The 20,196-nt window shown below is 44.9% G+C and overlaps 1 protein-coding gene across 2 annotated transcripts in view; it reads right to left on the bottom strand.

The window, feature by feature from the left end:
- Nucleotides 1-20,196, bottom strand: part of ZC3HAV1 (zinc finger CCCH-type containing, antiviral 1) — a 62,621-nt gene that overhangs the window by 5,690 nt on the left and 36,735 nt on the right. Inside the window, exons 8-12 of one of the 2 annotated variants that reach the window (XM_058724134.1) lie at nucleotides 18,839-18,959; nucleotides 14,063-14,165; nucleotides 10,977-11,058; nucleotides 10,087-10,217; nucleotides 8,682-8,815 (exon numbers count right to left, since the gene is read on the bottom strand). In XM_058724134.1, the coding sequence (XP_058580117.1) occupies nucleotides 8,682-8,815; nucleotides 10,087-10,217; nucleotides 10,977-11,058; nucleotides 14,063-14,165; nucleotides 18,839-18,959 (571 nt within the window). Of the gene's footprint in view, nucleotides 1-8,622; nucleotides 8,816-10,086; nucleotides 10,218-10,976; nucleotides 11,059-14,062; nucleotides 14,166-18,838; nucleotides 18,960-20,196 lie in introns of both variants that reach the window. The other variant, XM_058724135.1, reaches the window with a different exon arrangement.

Genomic DNA, 20,196 nt, shown 5'->3' with positions numbered 1-20,196 from the left:
CTTCTCAATAAATGCTTTTAAAATATCCTAGTAAATACACCTTTGGTAGCCTGTATAAGTCTTTCTGTAGAACAGACTGTAAAACTATAATGGCTGAGTCAAAGGATAGAGCATATTAAATTTTGACAGATATTACAGACTGCCCTCCAAAAGCAGCCTAAAAATTTTAATAGCAATGGAGAAAGTCCGATTTCTGCACAACTTCGCCAGCATTGGATATCAACTATCCTTTTAATTTTTGCCAATACAAAGCACACACACAAAAAAATCTGAATTTAATACGCATTTCCCTTAATCCGAGTGACATCAAGCATCTTTTCGTATGTTTATTGGTGTATTCCATATTCTCTGAACTGCTTTTTCATATCTTTGTTTCCTGGTGTATTTTTGCCTTTTTTTTTTTTCATTTTTTTAAGTTTATTTATTTTGAGAGAGAGAGAGAGAGAGAGAGAGAAAGTGTATTCAGCGGGAGGTAGGGAGACAGAATCGTGCAGAGCCTGATGTGGGGCTCAAACCCACAAATCCTGAGATCATGACCTGAGTCAAAATCAAGAGTCAGACACGTGGCCGAGCCACCCAGGCGCCCTGCCTTTGTTTTTTAACTGACGTATACCCAAAACAAGCTTATATTCAAGACAGTGCCCACCCAGATCTTTTAATAATTTCATAAAGTAGGCCAGTAGGTAATTGGAAAATGACCAAAAACACAAACAAAACTCATCATCCCCCAACAATTCTACTGGGCCACACACTCCACCTCTGTCATTGCCAGCGACCCTCCCCCCCCTTCCCAGCTAGTTCCAGCTCCTTAGTTTTCCCAGATGGCCAAGTACGCATCTGTACTACTGTGTTAGTTAGCCCTTCTGCAAACAACCTGGGGTATACAGAGGCTGTGCGTTCTTTATTTGTATTATTTCTGACTCAATGGACACCCACTGCAAACTCTGTATCACACTACCCATCTCTGTGCATCATTATACATGAGTCTGCAAAGAACCATTCCTCACACATCAGTTTCTGGAACTTCTAAACAACTTAAGCTTTTTTGTAAGGAAATCTCTCTAAAACAGACACGTTTCTCGGATTTAAAAAATAGAACACCTTGGGGTGCCTGGGTGGCTCGGTCAGGTAACTGTCCAATGCAGTCAGCTCAAGAGCCCTGCATTGAGCTCTCAACTGTCGGATGTCTCCCTCTCTCTCTGCCCCTCCCCCAATCTCACTTTCCCTCCCCCACAAGTGCTCGTTTTCACACACACAAAAAAAAAAATTAAAAAAAAAGAACAACTCATTGTGCCCTTTCTTTTCTTGATGTGTCAGATGAATATATTAATCCCAATATATAGGGTGTTACAACACAGGGATGCCCTGTTGAGTTACTAAGGGGGACAGAGCCATTTACCCCTACACTAATGGTCTACCCGCAGCATGAAAAACAAATGTTAAAGTTGTGTTTGTGTCTTGTGGATCATTTCCCCTCTCACTCTCCACTTAAAACTGTTAACTTTCTTCTCGCTGCCCACCTCTAACATCTCTTTACTCCCACTCCATGCTTGCTGGGCTGAGGAAAAAAAAAAGACAAAACAAGACACTGTTTTGAAATAAAACTAAATGATTCTGAGAAGCTCCCAAGAGTAAACGTACACAAGCTTCACTATAGGAATTTTATGACAACAACTTGGGCTGCTCGTAACACAGTTATTCGCTCTTTCCAATTCCAAGTCCTTCTTTCAGAAAGCGAACATTTCCAGATAACTGAACTCTAAGTTATCCATGTAAAAGGTGTCAAGTCAAATAAATAGTATGGAGTTACTGGTAAAAATGTATTTGACTTAAAGCAAATGGAATAAAAACAATAAACCAAATTTTCATCCGTATTTGTCTTCAGTGTGCATCTGTAGTGCTTGATAAAGCCATGAAATTATTTGCAACATTCCGAGATAGTTGTGCCTGTTTTAAGGGCACTGAGTTACTTTTATACTTGTTAAATTAATTTTTGTCTATTTTGTAATAAAGTCTGAGTCCTGATTTGATTATTCAGCTATTTTTCTTTTTTTTTTTTTTAATGTTTATTTTTGAGAGAGAGAGAGAGAGAGAGAGAGAGAGAGAGAGAGAGAGAAAGTGGAGGAGGGGCAGAAAGAGCCGGAGACACAGAATCCGAAGCCGGCTCCAGGCTCTGAGCTGTCAGCACAGATCCCGATGCGGGACCCGAACTCACGAACCTCGAGATCATGACCTGAGTAGAAGTCCGACACTCAACCAACTGAGAAGCTCTGAGCTGACAGCAAGGAGCCTTAGGATCCTCTCTCTCCCTCTATCTCTGCCCCTCCCCTGCTCACTTGCCTGCATGCTCACATTCTCTCTCAAAATAAATAAACATTTTTAAAAAATAAAATGAATCATCAGTTTTTAAGAATCACATTTATAGGGGCACTTGGGTGACTCAGTCAGTTGCGCATCTGACTTTGGCTCAGGTCATGATCTCCGGGTTGGTGAGTTTGAGCCCTGCTTCAAATCCTCTATCCCCCTCGCTCTCTGCCCCTCCCCCAGTCACATTCTCTCTCTCTCTCTCTCTCTCTCTCTCTCTCTCTCTGTCAAATAAATACACATTTTAAAAATACAGAAAAATAAAAATAAAAATCATACTTATATAATCTGGAAGTACATTTGCTTCATTCAGTGATCCAACCCTTCTTGCAAATACCTCTTACACGTGATAGATTCCCTGAACCCCAACATCCTCTTGATCCCTTCTGCCTCCAAATGGATCTCGGCCACCCTACTTTTGCCCTGGACCCTTTTTTTTTTAATTGTTTAATGTTTATTTACTTTTGAGAGATGGAGAGAGAGTGCGAGCAGGGGAGGGGCAGAAAGAGAGGCAGATATGGAATCGGCAGCTCCAGGCTCTGAGCCTGGAACCTGTGAAGCGCCAAGATCATGACCTGAGCCCCAGTCAGACGCTCGACCGACTGAGCCACCCAGGCGCCCCTGACCTGGACTCTTAACAACACCTTTAGACTTGGACCCGCATCCTTTCTTACACTGCAGCCAGGCCCTGGCACTTGCTTCCCAAAGCCAGCAGCGGTTTCCGGTTGCCCTCCGGAGACAAATCCCTCCCCTTAGCATGGCTTGCAAGGTCTTCCAGGATCAGACACCGACCTCACCGGCCACATCTTTTGTCACTCACACCGGACCCACAGCCTCCCTGGCCTTTGTCAATGTCTGGTCTTCATAAACACTCTTCTCCCAACTTTTTTGTTTCGTTTTGCCTTGTTTTTTGCCTAGCTAGCTTTTGTTTATCCTGGAGGTCCTACTTAGACTTTACAATATGCTGTCTTCCTGTAATCTACTTTATCTTTTTTTTCTCACTCTCAGTGTAACTGATATAATGGGATAATATTGTGCTTTTTTGTTTTTCTTTTTACCATTCTTTATATCTAACCACTTTTATTTTAGCCAGACACGTTCTCGGCCTCAGAGAGGAGAATCTTTGGAAGACATCTATAAGGAGAAAGGAAGAATCACGGTCAGCTTGTGATTACCAAAATAGGATCTGGATACGCACTGCAAAAAATAATGGACTCTGTTAACTAGAAAGAACTCTGAATAAGACCGGGGAAAGGAACCCTCTTCTAAGCTGGGAGTCAAAACGGGTCAACTTGGCTCCAACTCGGTTATTCAGGGATCCTGGGCGGGGCCTGTCAGGGATGACAGAGAGGAGCCCCGTGGCAGAGGGACCCGTGTCCCACTTCCTGTGTAGAACGCCAACATCCCAATTCTCTGCGGGTCCCTTTCAGGTTTTCTACGTAAAGACACTCACATTACCTTCAAAAATAACATTTTTGTTTCTTTCTTTCCAACCATTTAGCACTGGGAGGAACCTGGGTTGCAGAATCCTGGGAGATTTTAGATATGTTCTGATGCCCCCAGCACCCTGGATCCCAAATATGTTCCCTGGCCTTAAGGGCCTCCCATCTGGCCTCTTGAATCCAGTTTATAACCAGGACACGTCCCTCTTTGCTTAGCTACCCCCCAGACATGTGTCGTTTCTTCTAATTTCATGTTGCTTCTATTTCTTTATCCAAGTCTGAGTTTTTAATCATCTCCTCTGACTGTGAAGTTGAGTGGCTTTTACCTAACAATTGTTCTTTATTTTTCTTGAATTTTTAAATGTTTATTTATTTTTGAGGGAGAGGGGCAGAGCCTGAGCAGTGGAGGGTCTGAGAGAGGGGGAGACACAGAATCCGAAGCAGGCTCCAGGCTCCAAGCTGTCAGCACAGAGCCCGACGCAGGGCTTGAACTCACAAACTGTGAGATCATGACCTGAGCCGAAGTAGGACACCGAACCAACTGAGCCACTGAGGTGCCCCTACCTAGCTGTTGTTCTTATCCTCAGTCCAGACTGCTCCCCTTATCATAGTCACATACGAAATCATACAGGTAACAGCTTAAGGGAGTGGTTTCACACATGCACGAGGGGGGGGCTTTACTTTTCCTCAGAGAGAAACAACATCTCTGACATCTACCACTGGGCCTCTTTTAGGACCACTGTCTGAATTTTTTAAGATTACGGGCCCAGTGGTTCAAACCCGTCTATCTAGACAGGACTGATACCATCGCAGGTGATGCAAGTGGAATGTTGACATTAAAAATAAATACAGGGGCGCCTGGGCGGCTCACTTGGTTGAGCGTTCAGAGTTTTGGTTTCAGCTCAGGTCATGATCTCACAGTTCGTGGGTTCAAGCCCCGCGTCAGGCTTTGTGCTGACAGTGTGGAGGCTACTTGGGATACTGTCTCCCTCTTTCTCTACCTTCCCCCACTCGTGCTCTCTCTCTCTCTCTCTCAAAATAAATAAATAAACTTTAAAGATAGATAGATAGATAGATAGATAGATAGATAGATAGATAGATACAAGCAAAACAAAAACACCTCCTAACTCGGTGTAACAGGAGGCAGGCCAAGTAGAAGCATCAATACCTTCTCAACGGAGGGTAGCATGGGAAACATGGGCACAGCTCCTGGACGGACCCCTGGCCCATCTGTGAGAACTGCAGACCCCATTCTTGTCTCTTTCTTCCACACCACCCACAGGGTTTTTTCTTGGCTATCGAGAACGCTCCTCTTTTGCCAAGTTAAAGGAAAAGTGATAGCACGTGAGTAACACTATCAAACTATCAAGATGCACTTCAGAGGGTTTCAGTGCCCTGCCATTTACAAAGTAGGAAAACCAGACTACACGCCCATGTATGTCACTATCAGGGTCAAAAACCTAAGAACACGTATATACTCGATTTCCATTTTCTAGGATATATATTCCTTTGAGTTCTAATATAAGAGAAACATTATCTCGCTCAAGATAGTCATCCCATAAGAGAAACATCTCACTCAAGATAGTCATCCCATTTCTAGGTAAGTTTTACTGATGCATTTAAACTTCATAAACATGAAATTCTCATCCAGTCATTGGCTTAAAACCCTTCGTGAGCTTCCCATGCCCTTAGAGTCAGGTTTCAATTCTTTCCCGTGGGGCCGTATCTTACACCACTCATCCCTCACTTTTCACGCTGAGTCTCTAATGCAGATAAACCCTCCTGGGCCGTTCCCTGGGAACACTTCTCCAGCCGGGGCAGGTGTCCATAGGACCTGTTCACTTCCTCTATAGTAGCTGCACATTTGCAATCACTTAATTAATTATGTGAAGTAATTTGGGGGGCGGGCATATCTAGTTAGTTCACATCTATGTCCCCACTATCTAGTGTACAGAAGGCACTCAAAAATATTTGCTGGCTGACTGGAGCGCCTGGATGGCTCAGTTGAACATCTGACTCTTTTTACATTTCTTTTTAATGTTTATCTATTGTACAGGGAGACAGAGCATGAACGGAGGAGCAGAGGGAGAGGGAGATACAGAATCTGAAGCAGGTTCCAGGCTCTGAGCTGTTAGCACAGAGCCTGACACAGGCCTCAAACCCACGAGCTGTGAGATCATGACCTGAGCCGAAGTCAGACACTAACCACCTGAGTCACCCAGGTGCCCCTAAACATCTGACTCTTGATGTCAGCTCAGGTCGCGATCTCATAGTTCGTGACATGGAGCCTTGCACCGGGCTCTGCAATGACAGCGTGGAGCCTGCTTGGGAATCTCTCTCCCTCTCTCTGCCCCTCCCCTGCTTGCACTCACTCTCCCTCTCTCTCTCTTTCTCTCTCAAAATAAATAAACTTAAAAAAAATTGTTGGCTGACTGACTGGCTTCTTACCTTTTGGAGTATGTGTGAATTTAATCTTAGTTGTAGGAGTTGAGCCCCCTTTGAGAATTGATACACTATTAATTGTTTCCTTAAGATGAGTGATTCTTTGTGTTTGTTTGTTTTAAGAATTACATGGCTGATACAACCCAACACCAAAAAATAACCTGATTAAAAAATGGGCAAAGGACCTAAATAGACATTTTCCTAAAGAAAGACATACACATGGCCAATAGACGCATGAAAAGATGCTCAACATCACTAATGCGAATCAAATGCAAACGAGAATCAGATTTGATTCGCACAAATGCAAATCAAAAACACAATGAGATATCACCTCACCCCTGTCAGAATGGCTAAATTAAAAAGATAAGAAACAACAAGCAGTGACAAGGATCTGGAAAAAAGGTATGCTTGTGTACTGTTGGTGGATAAACCAGTACAGATAGACCGGGACGGCCACTGTGGAAAACAGTATGGAAGTTCCTCAAAAAGTTAAAACCAGAAATACCACAGGATCCAATAATACCACTATTGGGTATTTACCCAGAGAAAACAAAAACACTAACTTGAAAAGATATATGCACCCCTATGTTTACTGCAGCACTATTTACAACAGCCAAGATATTGAAGCAACCTAAGTGTCCATCAACAGATGAATGGATAAGGAAAATGTGCCAAATATACATACATACATATATACCCATACCTAAATACATGTACGCACAATGGAATATTACACAGCCATAAAAAAGGAAGAGATCATGCCATCTGAGATAACATGGATGGATCTAGAGGTTATTATGTTAAGTGAAATAAGTCAGACTGAGAAAGACAAAGACCATATGATTCCACACATAAATGGAATATAAAAAAAGAAAGAATAAACAATCAAAAATCAGAATCAGACCTATATATAAAGAGAACAAACCAATGGTTGCCAGAGGGGAGGGGATAGGAGGGTTGATTGACCAAAATGAGTGGAGGGGAGAGGGATACAGGCCTCCAGTTATGGAATGGGTAAATGACAAGAATGAAAAGCACAACATAAGGAATACAGTCAATGATACCGTAACAGGGATGTAACGGGACAGATGACAGCTACACTTGTGAACATAGCATAAGGAATAAACGTATCAAATCACCAAGCTGTACTACACTTGAAAGTAACATTGTGTGTCAACTAGATTCAAAAAAAAGAGAGAGAGAGAGAAATTAAGTCAAGTAAAAAGTAGCTCAGGGGCGCCTGGGTGGCTCAGTTGTTTAAGTATCCAACTCAATTTCCGCTCAGGTCATGATCTCACGGTTCACGAGATCAAGCCCCACATCGGGCTCTGAGCTGACAGCATGGAGCCTGCTTGGGATTCTCTCCCTCTTTCTGTGCCCCTTCCCTGCTCTCTCTCTCTCAAAAATAAATGAATAAACATTTTTAAAAAGTAGCTCATAATTTAAATAAAATTAAACTTTTGAGATTTTTTTTTTTTTTTTTTTTAAGTAGGCTTCATGCTCAGTATGGAGCCTAACGTGGGGCTTCAACTCACAACCCTGAGATCAAGACCTGAACTGAGATCAAGAGCTGGATGCTTAACTGAGAGCCATCCAGGTGCCCCTGAACTTCTGAAGTTCTAAGAAAGAAAGAAAGAAAGAAAGAAAGAAAGAAAGAAAGAAAGAAAGAAAGAAAGAAAAAGAAAGAAAGAAAGAAAAGGATTATATGGGAGAATTTAGGAACAAAAAGAAGGAACTGAAAAAGACACTGTGTGTGTGGGCAGACCCACACTACTTTAGTCCCCAGGTGACCCAGCATGGCCTGAGACAGAGAGAGGCCTCTCCTCCCACGATTAGAACCTATCAGTGGCAATGGAAGGCTACTTCTAGTGGCTTCACAGGGTTGGACACAAGTCAGGAAGAGCCATAGCTAGAATGGAAGTAATGGCAGACAATGTAGCTGACAGGCAGAATCCTTTGCAAGCATGTCTGAAACTCTTCGGTCCTTCCACCCTGTAAAAAAACCCAAGACAGGAAGGAGCAGGACTATGGTACAGCAATCACGTCCCAGGTCAATGTACCACTCTAATTTGGGCATTTAAGATTAACATGAGGGGCACATGGGTGGCTCCGTCAGTTACGCGTCTGATTTCAGCTCAGGTCATGATCTCACGGCTTGTGAGTTCAAGCCCTGAGACAGGCTCCGTGCTGACAGCTCGGAGCCTGGAACCTGCTTCGGATTCTGTGTCTCCCTCTCTCTCTCTCTCTCCCCCCCCCTCCACCACTCATTCTCTCTCTCTTTCTCAAAAAGAAAAACAAAAGATTAACAAGAGCTTAATTCTCCATGCATGCAAAAGCCTACACGTGCTGGCGAGTACAAATTCATGGCATATACCTCATAATAGAGCCTGAGATACGATTCTACTAGTGAGGGGTCTCTATTCTAGCACAAACCTCTTCCATATTTGTTTTCATCAGTCCCATGTAAGATCCAGTCAAAATTATTCGCACAGATAGACTCCACATGGGCGCGGCTTGTGGCACAAAACAGGATGTTTTCCCTTTTGTTGTTCATCTTCATTTTCTTCCTAATGAAGGAAATGTGAGACTTAACGCCCAGAGCATTCCTCTCCCCACTCCAGTTAATGACTTTAATCCCAAACCAAAGTCGAATTGCCTTAAAATTTTCTTGTTCCAGCTACAAAAAAGTAAATTTATGAAAACTTTTAAATGACAGACACATCTGGGGCGCCTGGGTGGCTCAGTCGGTTGAGCGTCTGACTTCGGCTCAGGTCATGATCTCGCGGTCCGTGAGTTCGAGCCCCGCGTCGGGCTCTGTGCTGACGGCTCAGAGCCTGGAGCCTGTTTCAGATTCTGTGTCTCCCTCTCTCTCTCTGACCCTCCCCCGTTCATGCTCTGTCTCTCTCTGTCTCAAAAATAAATAAACGTTAAAAAAAAATTTTTTTTAAATAAAAATAAATGACAGACCCATGAAATCAAAGAATCATAAAAGTGAAGCCGAAAGAGAGAAGTTCGAGTTTACACAATGAAAAAACCAGGGGTGCCTGGGTGGCTCAGTCAGTTAAGCGTCCGACTTCAGCTCAGGTCACGATCTCATGGTTGGTGAGTTTGAGCCCCACGTCGGGCTCTGTGCTGGCAGCTTAGAGCATGGAGTCTGCTTTGAGTTCTGTGTCTGCTGCTCCCCTGCTCATGCTGTCTCTCCCAAAAGTGAATAAACATTAAAAAAAAAAAGAAAATGAGGGGCGCCTGGCTGGTTCAGTGGGTTAAGTGTCCGACTTCGGCTCAGGTCACCATTTCACATGAGCTCGAGCCCCGTGTCGGGCTCTGTGCTGACAGCTCTGAGCCTGGAGCCTCCTTCAGATTCTGATTCTCCCTCTTTCTCTGCCCCTCCCCTGCTTGCATTCTGTCTCTCTCTCAAAAATAAACATTAAAAACCAAAAATTTTTTAAATGAAAAAACGAACTAGACCCTGAAGACACTCTTCACTATAAAATAAACCATGGGGCGCCTGGGTGGCTCAGTTGGTTGAGCGTCCGACTTCGGCTCAGGTCATGATCTCGCGGTTCGTGAGCTCAAGCCCCGCATCGAGCTCTGTGCTGATGGCTCAGAGCCTGGAGCCTGCTTCGGATTCTGTGTCTCCCTCTCTCTCTGTCCTTCCCCCACTCATGCTCTGTCTCTGTGTCAGAAATAAATAAATATTAAAAAAATAAATAAATAAAGTAAAATAAAACAAACCAGTGAACTGGTTTTAAAGTACAGCTTGTAACTAATCCTTTCAAACTTCATGTTGAAACAAAAACAAAAAACAAAGAAAAACCCTGATCGTGTGGCCACCAACCTTTCAAAAGCATTCAAGAGCTTTGTATTCTTGATCTTCTTTATGTTTTCAATCTTGAAATTTTTCATGGAAGCTTTAAAACGCTCGCTTACTGTGTCATATTCCAGAGTCTGCTGATTGATCTCTAACAGCTGAGAAAATTAAAAACCATGTAAACGTGAAACACGAGACATTTAGAGCACGATATGTCCACACACGTGGCCCCTGATGCCATGGGGTATCCTTGCCAGGCCCCCAGCAGCAGGTGGGATAAGCTGGCTTAGGGTTTCCACATCTGGCAGTTCATTCTAGTCACGAACTCGCTGGCACTGGGCCCATCGGAGCAGGCTGACCGATGGCTGGCAATGCACGATGCTTAAAGGCAAAGGGACGCCCCCTGGAGGTGTCGGACTTGGTGCAGTGACCTGGGAGGGCCTTAAGCTAGAGCAGGGACAGAGGCACTGAAGGTGTGTAAGAGGTCTGCACTCAAATCCGGAGCGTGACGACGCGGAACGGTATAGAAGGAGTACTGCCCCAACCAGGGTAGGTGACGAGCTGAGGCAGTTTGTACCCTCCCCCAGAAACCTGCTTTTTAAGTCCCACTAACAGACGAGGCACTTTCACTCTCTGACTTCCTGCTTTTGTCTTCCATGAAACAGAGATCCTAATAGGTCAGAGGGTTCTCGCAAGGACGCGACCCAAAGGGATCAGGTACGGCAGGGCAGCAAGGTGACCTGGAGGGGGTGGCTGTTCTCTGGGAAAGTAACACCATTACCATTTGGAGGCCTTTGAATCTTGATCCATGAATTTCATAGAAGCCAACTGTTTTCTCATCCAAACACACAGATCTACAGCTAAGCCCCTTCCCCCATTTCTAAACAATTGATACACCAAAAAGCAAAAACCAGTACCTCATATCCACTCGAGCCAAACTCCTGCTGAGGGAACAATGTCGAGGTTAACGGCTCTGACAGGGTCTGCGCCGGCTGATGCCTACAAGTAAGAGAAAGAATTCACTTGGCTCCCTGTTCCATAGGCCCGAGTTCCGTCCCAAAATTCCAGTCACTAAGCCAAGGTTTCCCAGAGAATATTTTCTTTGTATTTTATTTTGGATTACCTTCCTGTGCATTCCTGGTATAGTTGTACTAGTAATTAGGCTCTTTTAAAATGCAGTTATTATCCAGGGCACCTGGGTGACTCAGTTGGTTGAGAATCTGACTTTAGCTCAGGTCATGATCTCACAGTTCATGAGTTCAGGCCCCGCGTCGAGCTCTGTGTTGACAGCTCGGAGCCTGGAGCCTATTTCAGATTCTGTGTCTCCTTCTCTCTCTGTCCCGCTCACACTCTGTCTCTGTCTCTCTCTCTCTCTCTCAAAAATAAATAAATGTTGGGGCGCCTGGGTGGCTCAGTCAGTTGGGCGTCCGACTTCGGCTCAGGTCACGATCTCACGGTCCGTGAGTTCGAGCCCTGCGTCGGGCTCTGGGCTGATGGCTCAGAGCCTGGAGCCTGCTTCCGATTCTGTGTCTCCCTCTCTCTCTGCCCCTCCCCCGTTCATGCTGTGTCTCTCTCTGTCTCAAAAATAAATAAAACGTTAAAAAAAAATTTTTTTTTAAATTAAATAAGTAAATGTTTAAAAAAAAAAAAAAAAACAAAAAACGCATTTTAGGGGCGCCTGGGTGACTTAGTCAGTTAAGCGGCCGACTTCGGCTCAGGTCATGATCTCGCAGTTCATGAGTTCGAGCCCCGCATCAGGCTCTGTGCTGACAGCTCGGAGCCTGGAGCCTATTTCAGATTCTGTGTCTCCTTCTCTCTCTGTCCCGCTCACACTCTGTCTCTGTCTCTCTCTCTCTCTCTCAAAAATAAATAAATGTTGGGGCGCCTGGGTGGCTCAGTCAGTTGGGTGTCCGACTTCGGCTCAGGTCACGATCTCGCGGTCCATGAGTTCGAGCCCCGCGTCGGGCTCTGGGCTGATGGATGGCTCGGAGCCCGGAGCCTGCTTCCGATTCTGTGTCTCCCTCTCTCTCTCTGCCCCTCCCCCGTTCATGCTGTGTCTCTCTCTGTCTCAAAAATAAATGAACATTAAAAAATAATAACAAAAAAAGCTTTTTAAATGCAGTCATTATCCGTAATTTGGTAAATTAATTTAATGTTATTTTCCCACTGATTCAAGATGTAAAAGCATTCCTTCCTTTTTATATTCCTGCTCAACCTTCAAAGGGTCTAATATGCGAGCGAGCATGAAGATGTCTTACAGTGTCTTTGAGAAAACTATAAACACTGGGGTAGACGAGAAGCACCGGGAAAAGAATCCTGCTGTCCTTCCTGTAGAAACTGTATTTCAGGATAACTACACAGGAGGAAAACTCTTCCTGGCAAACAGTACACAGCCAGTAATTGCAGAATTGACAGGATTAGAAAACCACCATTTCATAACTGCTGATGAAATAAAGGATTGAAACGGTGACCAGCAAGAGCGACTGTAACCATCGAGTGAGAGAACAGAGGAGGAACAGAGGAGGAGCAGAGGAGAGTACAGAGGAGGAACAGTGAGAAGTTGTTACAGAGAGGTCAGACTGGAATGACACAACCCTGTCTCGTCTTCGTCACGAAAAATAGGACAACTACGGGTGTCTCAGTGGCTCAGTCGGTTAACGGTCGGACTTCAGCTCAGGTCACGATCTCGCCGTTCCTGAGTTCAAGCCCTAGGTCAGGCTCTGTGCTGACGGCACAGAACCTGCTTGGGATTCTCTGTCTCCCTCTCTGTTTCCGCCTCTCCCCCGGCTCTCTTGCTCTCTCTCTTAAAATAAATAAATAAACATTAAACAAATTTTAAGGACAACTAGACATTATGTGCCTCCTACTGTGATGTGACAGGAAGTACAAAGTAGCAGTTAAATTGTACCATTAACCAACAATGGAACCTTGATCTAATCAAGCCTCTAAATCTTGAACAAGCCATGAGCTCATAGAAATTTCTTATCAGATGACCCCACAGGCATTCAATTTGATACATTCTGAATGTGGGAAATTCTCTAAGGACGAATCACTTAGTTTCTTAAAAACCAACAACAAGGGGCGCCTGGGTGGTTTAGTCGGTTGAGCATCCAACTTCGGATCAGGTCACGATCTCGCGGTTCACAGGTTCGAGCCCCACATCGGGCTCTGTGCTGACAGCTCAGAGCCTGGAGCCTGCTTCAGATTCTCTGTCTCCCTCTCTCTCCGCCCCTCCCACACTTGCACTCTGTCTCTGTCTCTTTCAAAAATAAACATTAAAAAAAATTTTTTTAATAAAAACAACAAAATGCAACACACACACCTTGTTTTGATAAAAACTGAAATAAATCAACTGTGAAAAAGTCATGCTTGATTTGACACCCACCTTGAAATCTGTTTCACATAACCACTTATCACCCAGGAGGGTGGGGGGAAACCCCAACCCCAAAACCCTTCATGAACAATGTAGATTTTACGGAGTTTCATGAGCACACAGAGGAGAGCGACACAGGATCCTCCACAGCAAAATTTCCTCCAAACAATCCCCTTCAATCCACTGTATCATGTCCAAATCTCCTTGCCCAGGCAACTAACGCTTCCCTCTCTTTGCCCATTTCTTCCTCAGCTGCCTACCCTCTACAAATCCACTCAACAAAACAAAAGATATGCAGAAGAACCCACAGGAACACAAGCCCCTCTAATGGTGCATCTGGTTATTTCTAGGCACACCCCTTCGATCCTACCGTGCACAGTGAAGAGGCTGAGACCCGGGTAGCTGAGGCTCCCGCCAAGTCCCCTGTGAGTCAGAGGAAGAGACAGATTTCCTGCTCGCCTACCCTTTCAGCCACCCTGAACCGCTTCACAAGCATAGAGGATGCAAAAGGAAACTGCAGTGTTATGCAAGCAGGAAGATTTCAAGAAAACAGATGCAGGAGTAGATTGGGGAGATCGGCGGGTGAACACCTACAGCATCCGCCAGCAGGCAGTGCTTCTGAACACTTACTTGAACCCCCTTTTAATCTGTTCCACATCCTCGTAAGACACGAATTTTGGCCTTCTGACAACATTCTTTTGGGTCTTGGAAGCTACGTTTGTTTGAATCATCCCTTTAGACAGAAAAAAGAAAACAAACAAGAACCAAGAATTAGTTCTAGAAAACGTTTCTTGTTATTTTTCGTAGGCTAGGAATACAGCAGATCTTCACCACTGAACTGTGACATGTATGAATAAGAGAAAATCCTTTTGGATGGAAGTTTCTCGTGATTAAAAAGCTGTATCCTTCACTGCCCTCTTGTAAGACCCAGAAAACAAAGAGGTGATGAGATGAGCAGTCAGCAATTAATCTAATCTCTAAATTGAAGTCAGACAGTAAAGGGGAGGACATGGGCAGCCAGATAACAGCACATCATCCATATAAGCTACCCTAGACCAGGCATCAATAATTATGGGTTGGAATGTGGTAGCTAGATCTTGAAGGATTTTTCTAGATCAAGTGTGAAATGTCATTTTTAATTCATGCATGTTGTAGACCCAGGTCCAAGTTGCAGCCAGAGTGAGCTCTTTAAAAAGCAAATCATCAGGGCGCCTGGGTGGCTCAGCTGGTTAAGCGTCCGCCCTTAGCTCACGTCATGATCTCACAGCTCGTGGGTTTGAGCCCCGCATTGGGCTCTGTGCTGACAGCTCAGAGCCTGGAGCCTGCTACCGATTCTGCGTCTCCCTCTCTCTCTGCCCCTCTTCAGCTTATACTCTGTCTCTTTCTCTCAAAAATTAACAAATGTTAAAGAAAGGGTTTTTTGGTTTTTTTTTTTTTTTTTTTTTTTTTTTTGTAAGTAAATCATCACCCGGGGCACATCAGTGGTGTGCAACTCCTGATTTCAGCTCAGGTCGTGATCTCCCATTTCGTGGGTTCGAGCCCCGCATTGGGTGTCTGCGCTGCTGATGCAAAGACTGCTTGGGATTCTCTCTCTCCCTCTCTCTCTCTGCCCCTCCCACGCTCTCTCTCTCAAAACAAACAAATAAACTTGAAAAAAAAAAAGTAAATCAACTTACATTGCTAGTGAAAGTATAAAATGGCACAGCCACTTTGGAAGACTGTTGGGCAGTTTCCTATAAAGTTAAACACCTGGTGCCTATGTGACCTAGAGATCCCACTCCTTCATACTCACCCAAGAGAAATGAAAACTTACACTCACACAAAGACTTGCATTTGAATGTTCTTAGTAGCATCATTATAATAACCAAAATGTGAAAATAACCAAACTGCCCATTAACAGATGAATGGGTAAACCAACCAAGGTACAGCCTTACAGTGAAATATTACTCAGCACTGAAAAGGGAAGCACCACTGCACGTGCAACCGCACAGGTGAATCGAAACAACATTCTGAGTGAAGGGAGTCAGCCATGTGCAGAAAACACCACAAGATTCTACTTCTGTGACGTTCTAGGATGGATAGAACTATAGAGACAGCAAATGGGGGTGGGAAGAGTGACTGCAAAGGAGCATGAGGACACTTTTTGGATCGATGACTGGAAAGCTCTAGATCCTGATCAGGATAGCAGCTGCACGCCATTGGTCAGCACGCATCCAACTGCACGCTTAACACGGATGCACCCCATTGTAGCAATTCTGCTTCAGTAGAGTTGGTGTAAAGTGAAACAAACATAAACGATAAAAAGATCAAATGAGATCATGCCACAGCCCTGCTCCCAACCTTCCCGCCGCCCTTTGAAACCTCCAGCTCATCTGCAATTTACGGTCTTAGCGCCAGCTCCTCCCTCTCTTGGGGGCCCTCCTTCCCATGGGCACAGGTGCTCCCTTCCTTCCAAAATTTCCTCCTGGGATACAAACAAGATGCTCTCCTAGGACTCCTCCAGTTCTCTGGCTGCTTCTTCACACTGCTTCTTTTTCCCCAGAGCTGGTATCACTTTCAGAAACTGCCTGGTATGTCAGCACCTAGAACGGTGCCTAGCGACATGGGTGGCGTTCCAATACTAGATTCATGAATGACAATATCAGAAACAGGAAAAAAAAGACCCTGGAATACCGCAAATGGCTCCGAACTAGTTTCTATGAACCAAGTGAACGAGAACTGCTGGTCACCTTTCTCCAGATTCGGGAACCAGGTCCATTATTGGTTCTTCTCTGTCCAACACCCATTTAAATTGCCAAAACAATAGAATAGTACCCAAAGAATAAAATTTTTTTTGATTTAAGTCATTCTTAATTTCACCATCCAACGGAAGAGATTTCTATTCCTTCCTATTGCCCTCTGGTTTTGGTCATGTGTGCACACTGTTGCACTTACCATGCATATTAATTCTTTTAAAAAAACTTTTGATTTGAGGGGCACCTGGGTGGTTCAGTCGGTTGAGCATCCAACTCTTGTCTTTTTTTTTAAATTTTTTTTAACGTTTATTCATGTTTGAGAGACAGAGACAGAACGTGAGTAGGGGAGGGGCAGAGAGAGAGGGGGAGACACAGAATTGGAAGCAGGCTCCAGGCTCTGAGCTGTCAGCACAGAGCCTGACACGGGGCTCAGTCTCACGAACTGCAAGATCATGAACTGAGCTGAAATTGGACGCTCAACCTACTAAGCCACCCAGGAGCCCCAAGCATCCAACTCTTGATTTTGGCTCAAATCATGATCCCAGGGTCATGGGATCGAGACCCGCCTCGGGCTCTATGCTGCACATGGAGCCTGCTTAAGATTTTCTCTCTTTGTCTCTCTCTCTCTCTCTCTCTCTCTCTGTCTCTCCCCCTCTCTGTCCCTTCCCCCCACAGCCCCTGCTCCCAGGCTCTCTCTCTCTCAGAAAAAAAAAAAAAAAAAAAAAGTACAAAATATAAAGAGGCCTCTGATGGAGTATCTTTGGAGCCTGGATCAGGATCCCTGCTTGGAATTCTGTCTCTCTCTTTCCCCCTCTTTCTCCTATACCCCTCCCTAACTCCTGTTTTCTCTCTCTCAAATAAAATTAAAAATTTTTTTTTAAATGTTTATTTACTTTTGAGAGACAGAGATAGAGCACGACCAGAGGAGGGGAAGAGAGAGGGAGATACAGAATCTGAAGTAGAATCCAGGCTCTGAGCTGTCAGCATAGAGCCCAATGCGGGGCTCGAACAGACCGCGAGATCATGACCTGAGCCGAAGTCGGATGCTTAATCGACTGAGCAACCCAGGTGCCCCTCAAATAAAATTTTTAAAAAATTAAAAACAAAACAAAACAAAAAAACCTTGATTTGAAATACAACATCTAGAGGCACCTGGATGGCTCAGTCAGTCAAGCAACTGACTCTTGATTTTGGCTCAGGTCATGATCTGACGGTTTGAGTTCGAGCCCCATGTCAGCACAGAGCCTACTTGGGACTGTCTGTCTCCCTCTATCGCTGCCCCTCCCCCACTCACACAATAGCGCTCTCTCTCTCTTTCTCTCTCTCTCTCAAAAATAAACAAACATTTGAAATACAACATCTAAAGAGGAAAAGTACAAACATAAACTTGGGAGGTTGCCTTTTTCACTTAACAATATCAAATTTTGACTTTACTGCATGGTTTTCGTAATCATAATTTTAACCAATACTCCAATGAAATTCAATACCCTGTTTTAATCACTATCCGACCACCCTACAGGCTGTTCCTCTACTATAGCATATCAAATAGGCTTTAATAAACATCGTCATGTTCATAGGCTTTTTTTTTCCCCCTTCTGGTGAATTATTTCCTTAAAAAGATTCCTGAGACCATGAAAAGGCAATCGTATTTTAATATCTCTTGATATGTATAACCAGATTGCTTTCCAAAATACAGTAGCTGGTATAATGTTTTTTGGAGGCTTAATACACAACAATTGGTACAGGGCCCAAATGCGAGGTACCACCTGGAATGTCAAGGACGCGAGAAAGTCTTCTTTACCTCTTTCAAAGCATCTGTAGGGCTGATCCTGAAAGGGCAACTATCCAACCATATACAGGGAGCGTCCCAGGGGTGCAGCTGAAAGGACAGTACATTTAGAGGGAGGGCAGTTCCTGCCCTGATTTCTTACTAAACACAACAGATTGGTAGAAACTAAACTGAAAGCCTTCCCATGGCGGCTCAAACAAACATGGCAGAAGGCAAAGTCTCTAGAAAAAGGGATGGATAGGGGCACCTGGGTGGCTCAGTCGGTTAAGAACCCGACTTCAGCTCAGGTCATGATCTCAGGTTCATGGGTTCGAGCCTTGCATCGGGCTGTGTGCTGACAGCTCAGAGCCTGGAGCCTGCTTCAGATGCCGTGTCACCCTCTCTCTTTGCCCCTCCCCCACTCACGCTGCCTCTGTCTCTCAAAAATGAATAAACGTTAAGAAAAATGTAAAAAAAAAGAAAAGATAAGAAAAAGGAAAAGTGATGGATAAAGCCACTAACCTAGATGATGAAGCCCAGAAGGAACAGGGAGGTTTTACAATTCTGAAGGCACCAATGGGTCCAAAGTCTCTACTGTAGTCATCAGCACCTGAACTTTGCCTCGGCCTGGGAAACAGCCCGTCCATTTAGTCCAATGCCCGCATTTTACAGATGAGAGAGCTGTGGCCCAGACAGGCCAGGTGCTGTTCCCAGGGTTACATAGAGAGCCAAGGCTCTCCAGCACAGGTCTCCACTGGCTTCCACACCACCATCCCGCGTGCCTTGCTAAAAAGGAACCCTGATGCTGTGTTCAGCGTGTATATACACTCTGCTCCCATTCCCACGTGCACACCGCGTGCCAGATTCCAACAGTAGGGGTCACTGCCAAACGCAGAGTCTTACCCATAAAACTCAGCTCGTAGCTCTGTGAACCCGCCTGAAATGGCACAATTCCCCTCGGAGAGCACAGAAAGAAAGACTCCAGGTACGAAGAGTCGACGTTTGCAGCTTGCTGTTTGTCGACCTGATTGAAAAAAAAAAAGGTAAAGACACTCGAGGGTAGGCTTTTAAGAAACCTCTGCCATTGTATCTTACACAATTGTATTTTAGCCACGGGACTTAAACAGGAATGCAGCTTGCCTCCCAAACCAGGCTGTAAAGGTTGCCAGGCTGGGGCCACGTCTCAAGGCCTACGTGAAGGGTCTAGACATCAGAATGGATGGGTAAAGGGAAGCGTGTGGATTCTAGTGAGGAGACAAGCTAGGCCACCATTCCACTGTCCCCACCCAACGCAGGGCTGACAGACCAGGGCAGACTGCATGTAAGCCCGAATAGGAGGGGTTCCCAATATTTAATGGCAAGGAGACACTTGTTCATCATGATCTAAACTGGAGGAGTTAATGACAGCAAGTTCCTGCTGGCAGCCTATGATGGGGAGGGGCTACTGGTCCCTTTAATGACACTCTGGATTCTGAGGCTTTCAGCTACACATACCCCTACTCCTTCCCCAGTGAAGATGCCTGCCGGATATAAGGCGAGGGGGCCACAATGAAAGCCTTCAAGGAAAATGTCTTGAACTAGGTCTCTTTAGCCTGGAGAGGAGTATGGTAAGGGCAGGAAAGCTGGGTCCCAATACCTGTACACGGTGTAAAGCTGGAATAAACTAGAATGTGGCTCAGGAGGTAGCACCAGGACAAACGGGTGGAAGCGACAAGGAGGCTAAGGAGGCTAACTTTAGAAGAACTTTCTCAACCGCATTATCCAACAATCTTTTTTAATTTTTTTAAAATGTTTTTTATTTATTCTTGAGAGAGAGAGACAGAGAGAGACAGAGCATAAGCAAGGGAGGGGCAGAGAGAGAGAGGGACACAGAATCTGAAGCAGGCTCCGAGTTGTCAACATAGAATCCGACGCGGGGCTCGAACTCACAAGCCGTGAGATCATGACCTGAGCCAGAGTCTGATGCTCAACCGACTGAGCCACCCAGGTGCCCCACAGCATCCAACAATTAAGCCACCCAGTGAAGATGCTTGTTGCAACAGCTGCTGGGACATGACCTGTCAGGATCACTGTAAAAGAGACTACTATCCTTGGCAGGCAGTAAGAAATGAGGTATCCAAGATTAGATAGATGACGGCCCGGGTAAATCACATGCCTTCCTACGACCCCAAAGAGCAGTGACTTGGGCAAACGCCTGTGAACACAGGGAGCAGCAAGGTAGGTCTGTCACCTCTGGGGACACTGGTTTGCCAATGCGAATC

Source organism: Neofelis nebulosa, chromosome 4 (genome assembly GCF_028018385.1).
Source record: "Neofelis nebulosa isolate mNeoNeb1 chromosome 4, mNeoNeb1.pri, whole genome shotgun sequence".
In the NCBI taxonomy this organism is placed as follows: domain Eukaryota; kingdom Metazoa; phylum Chordata; class Mammalia; order Carnivora; family Felidae; genus Neofelis; species Neofelis nebulosa.
Note: the sequence above shows the minus strand (reverse complement) of the source record. Positions and strands in the feature narration are given on the sequence as shown.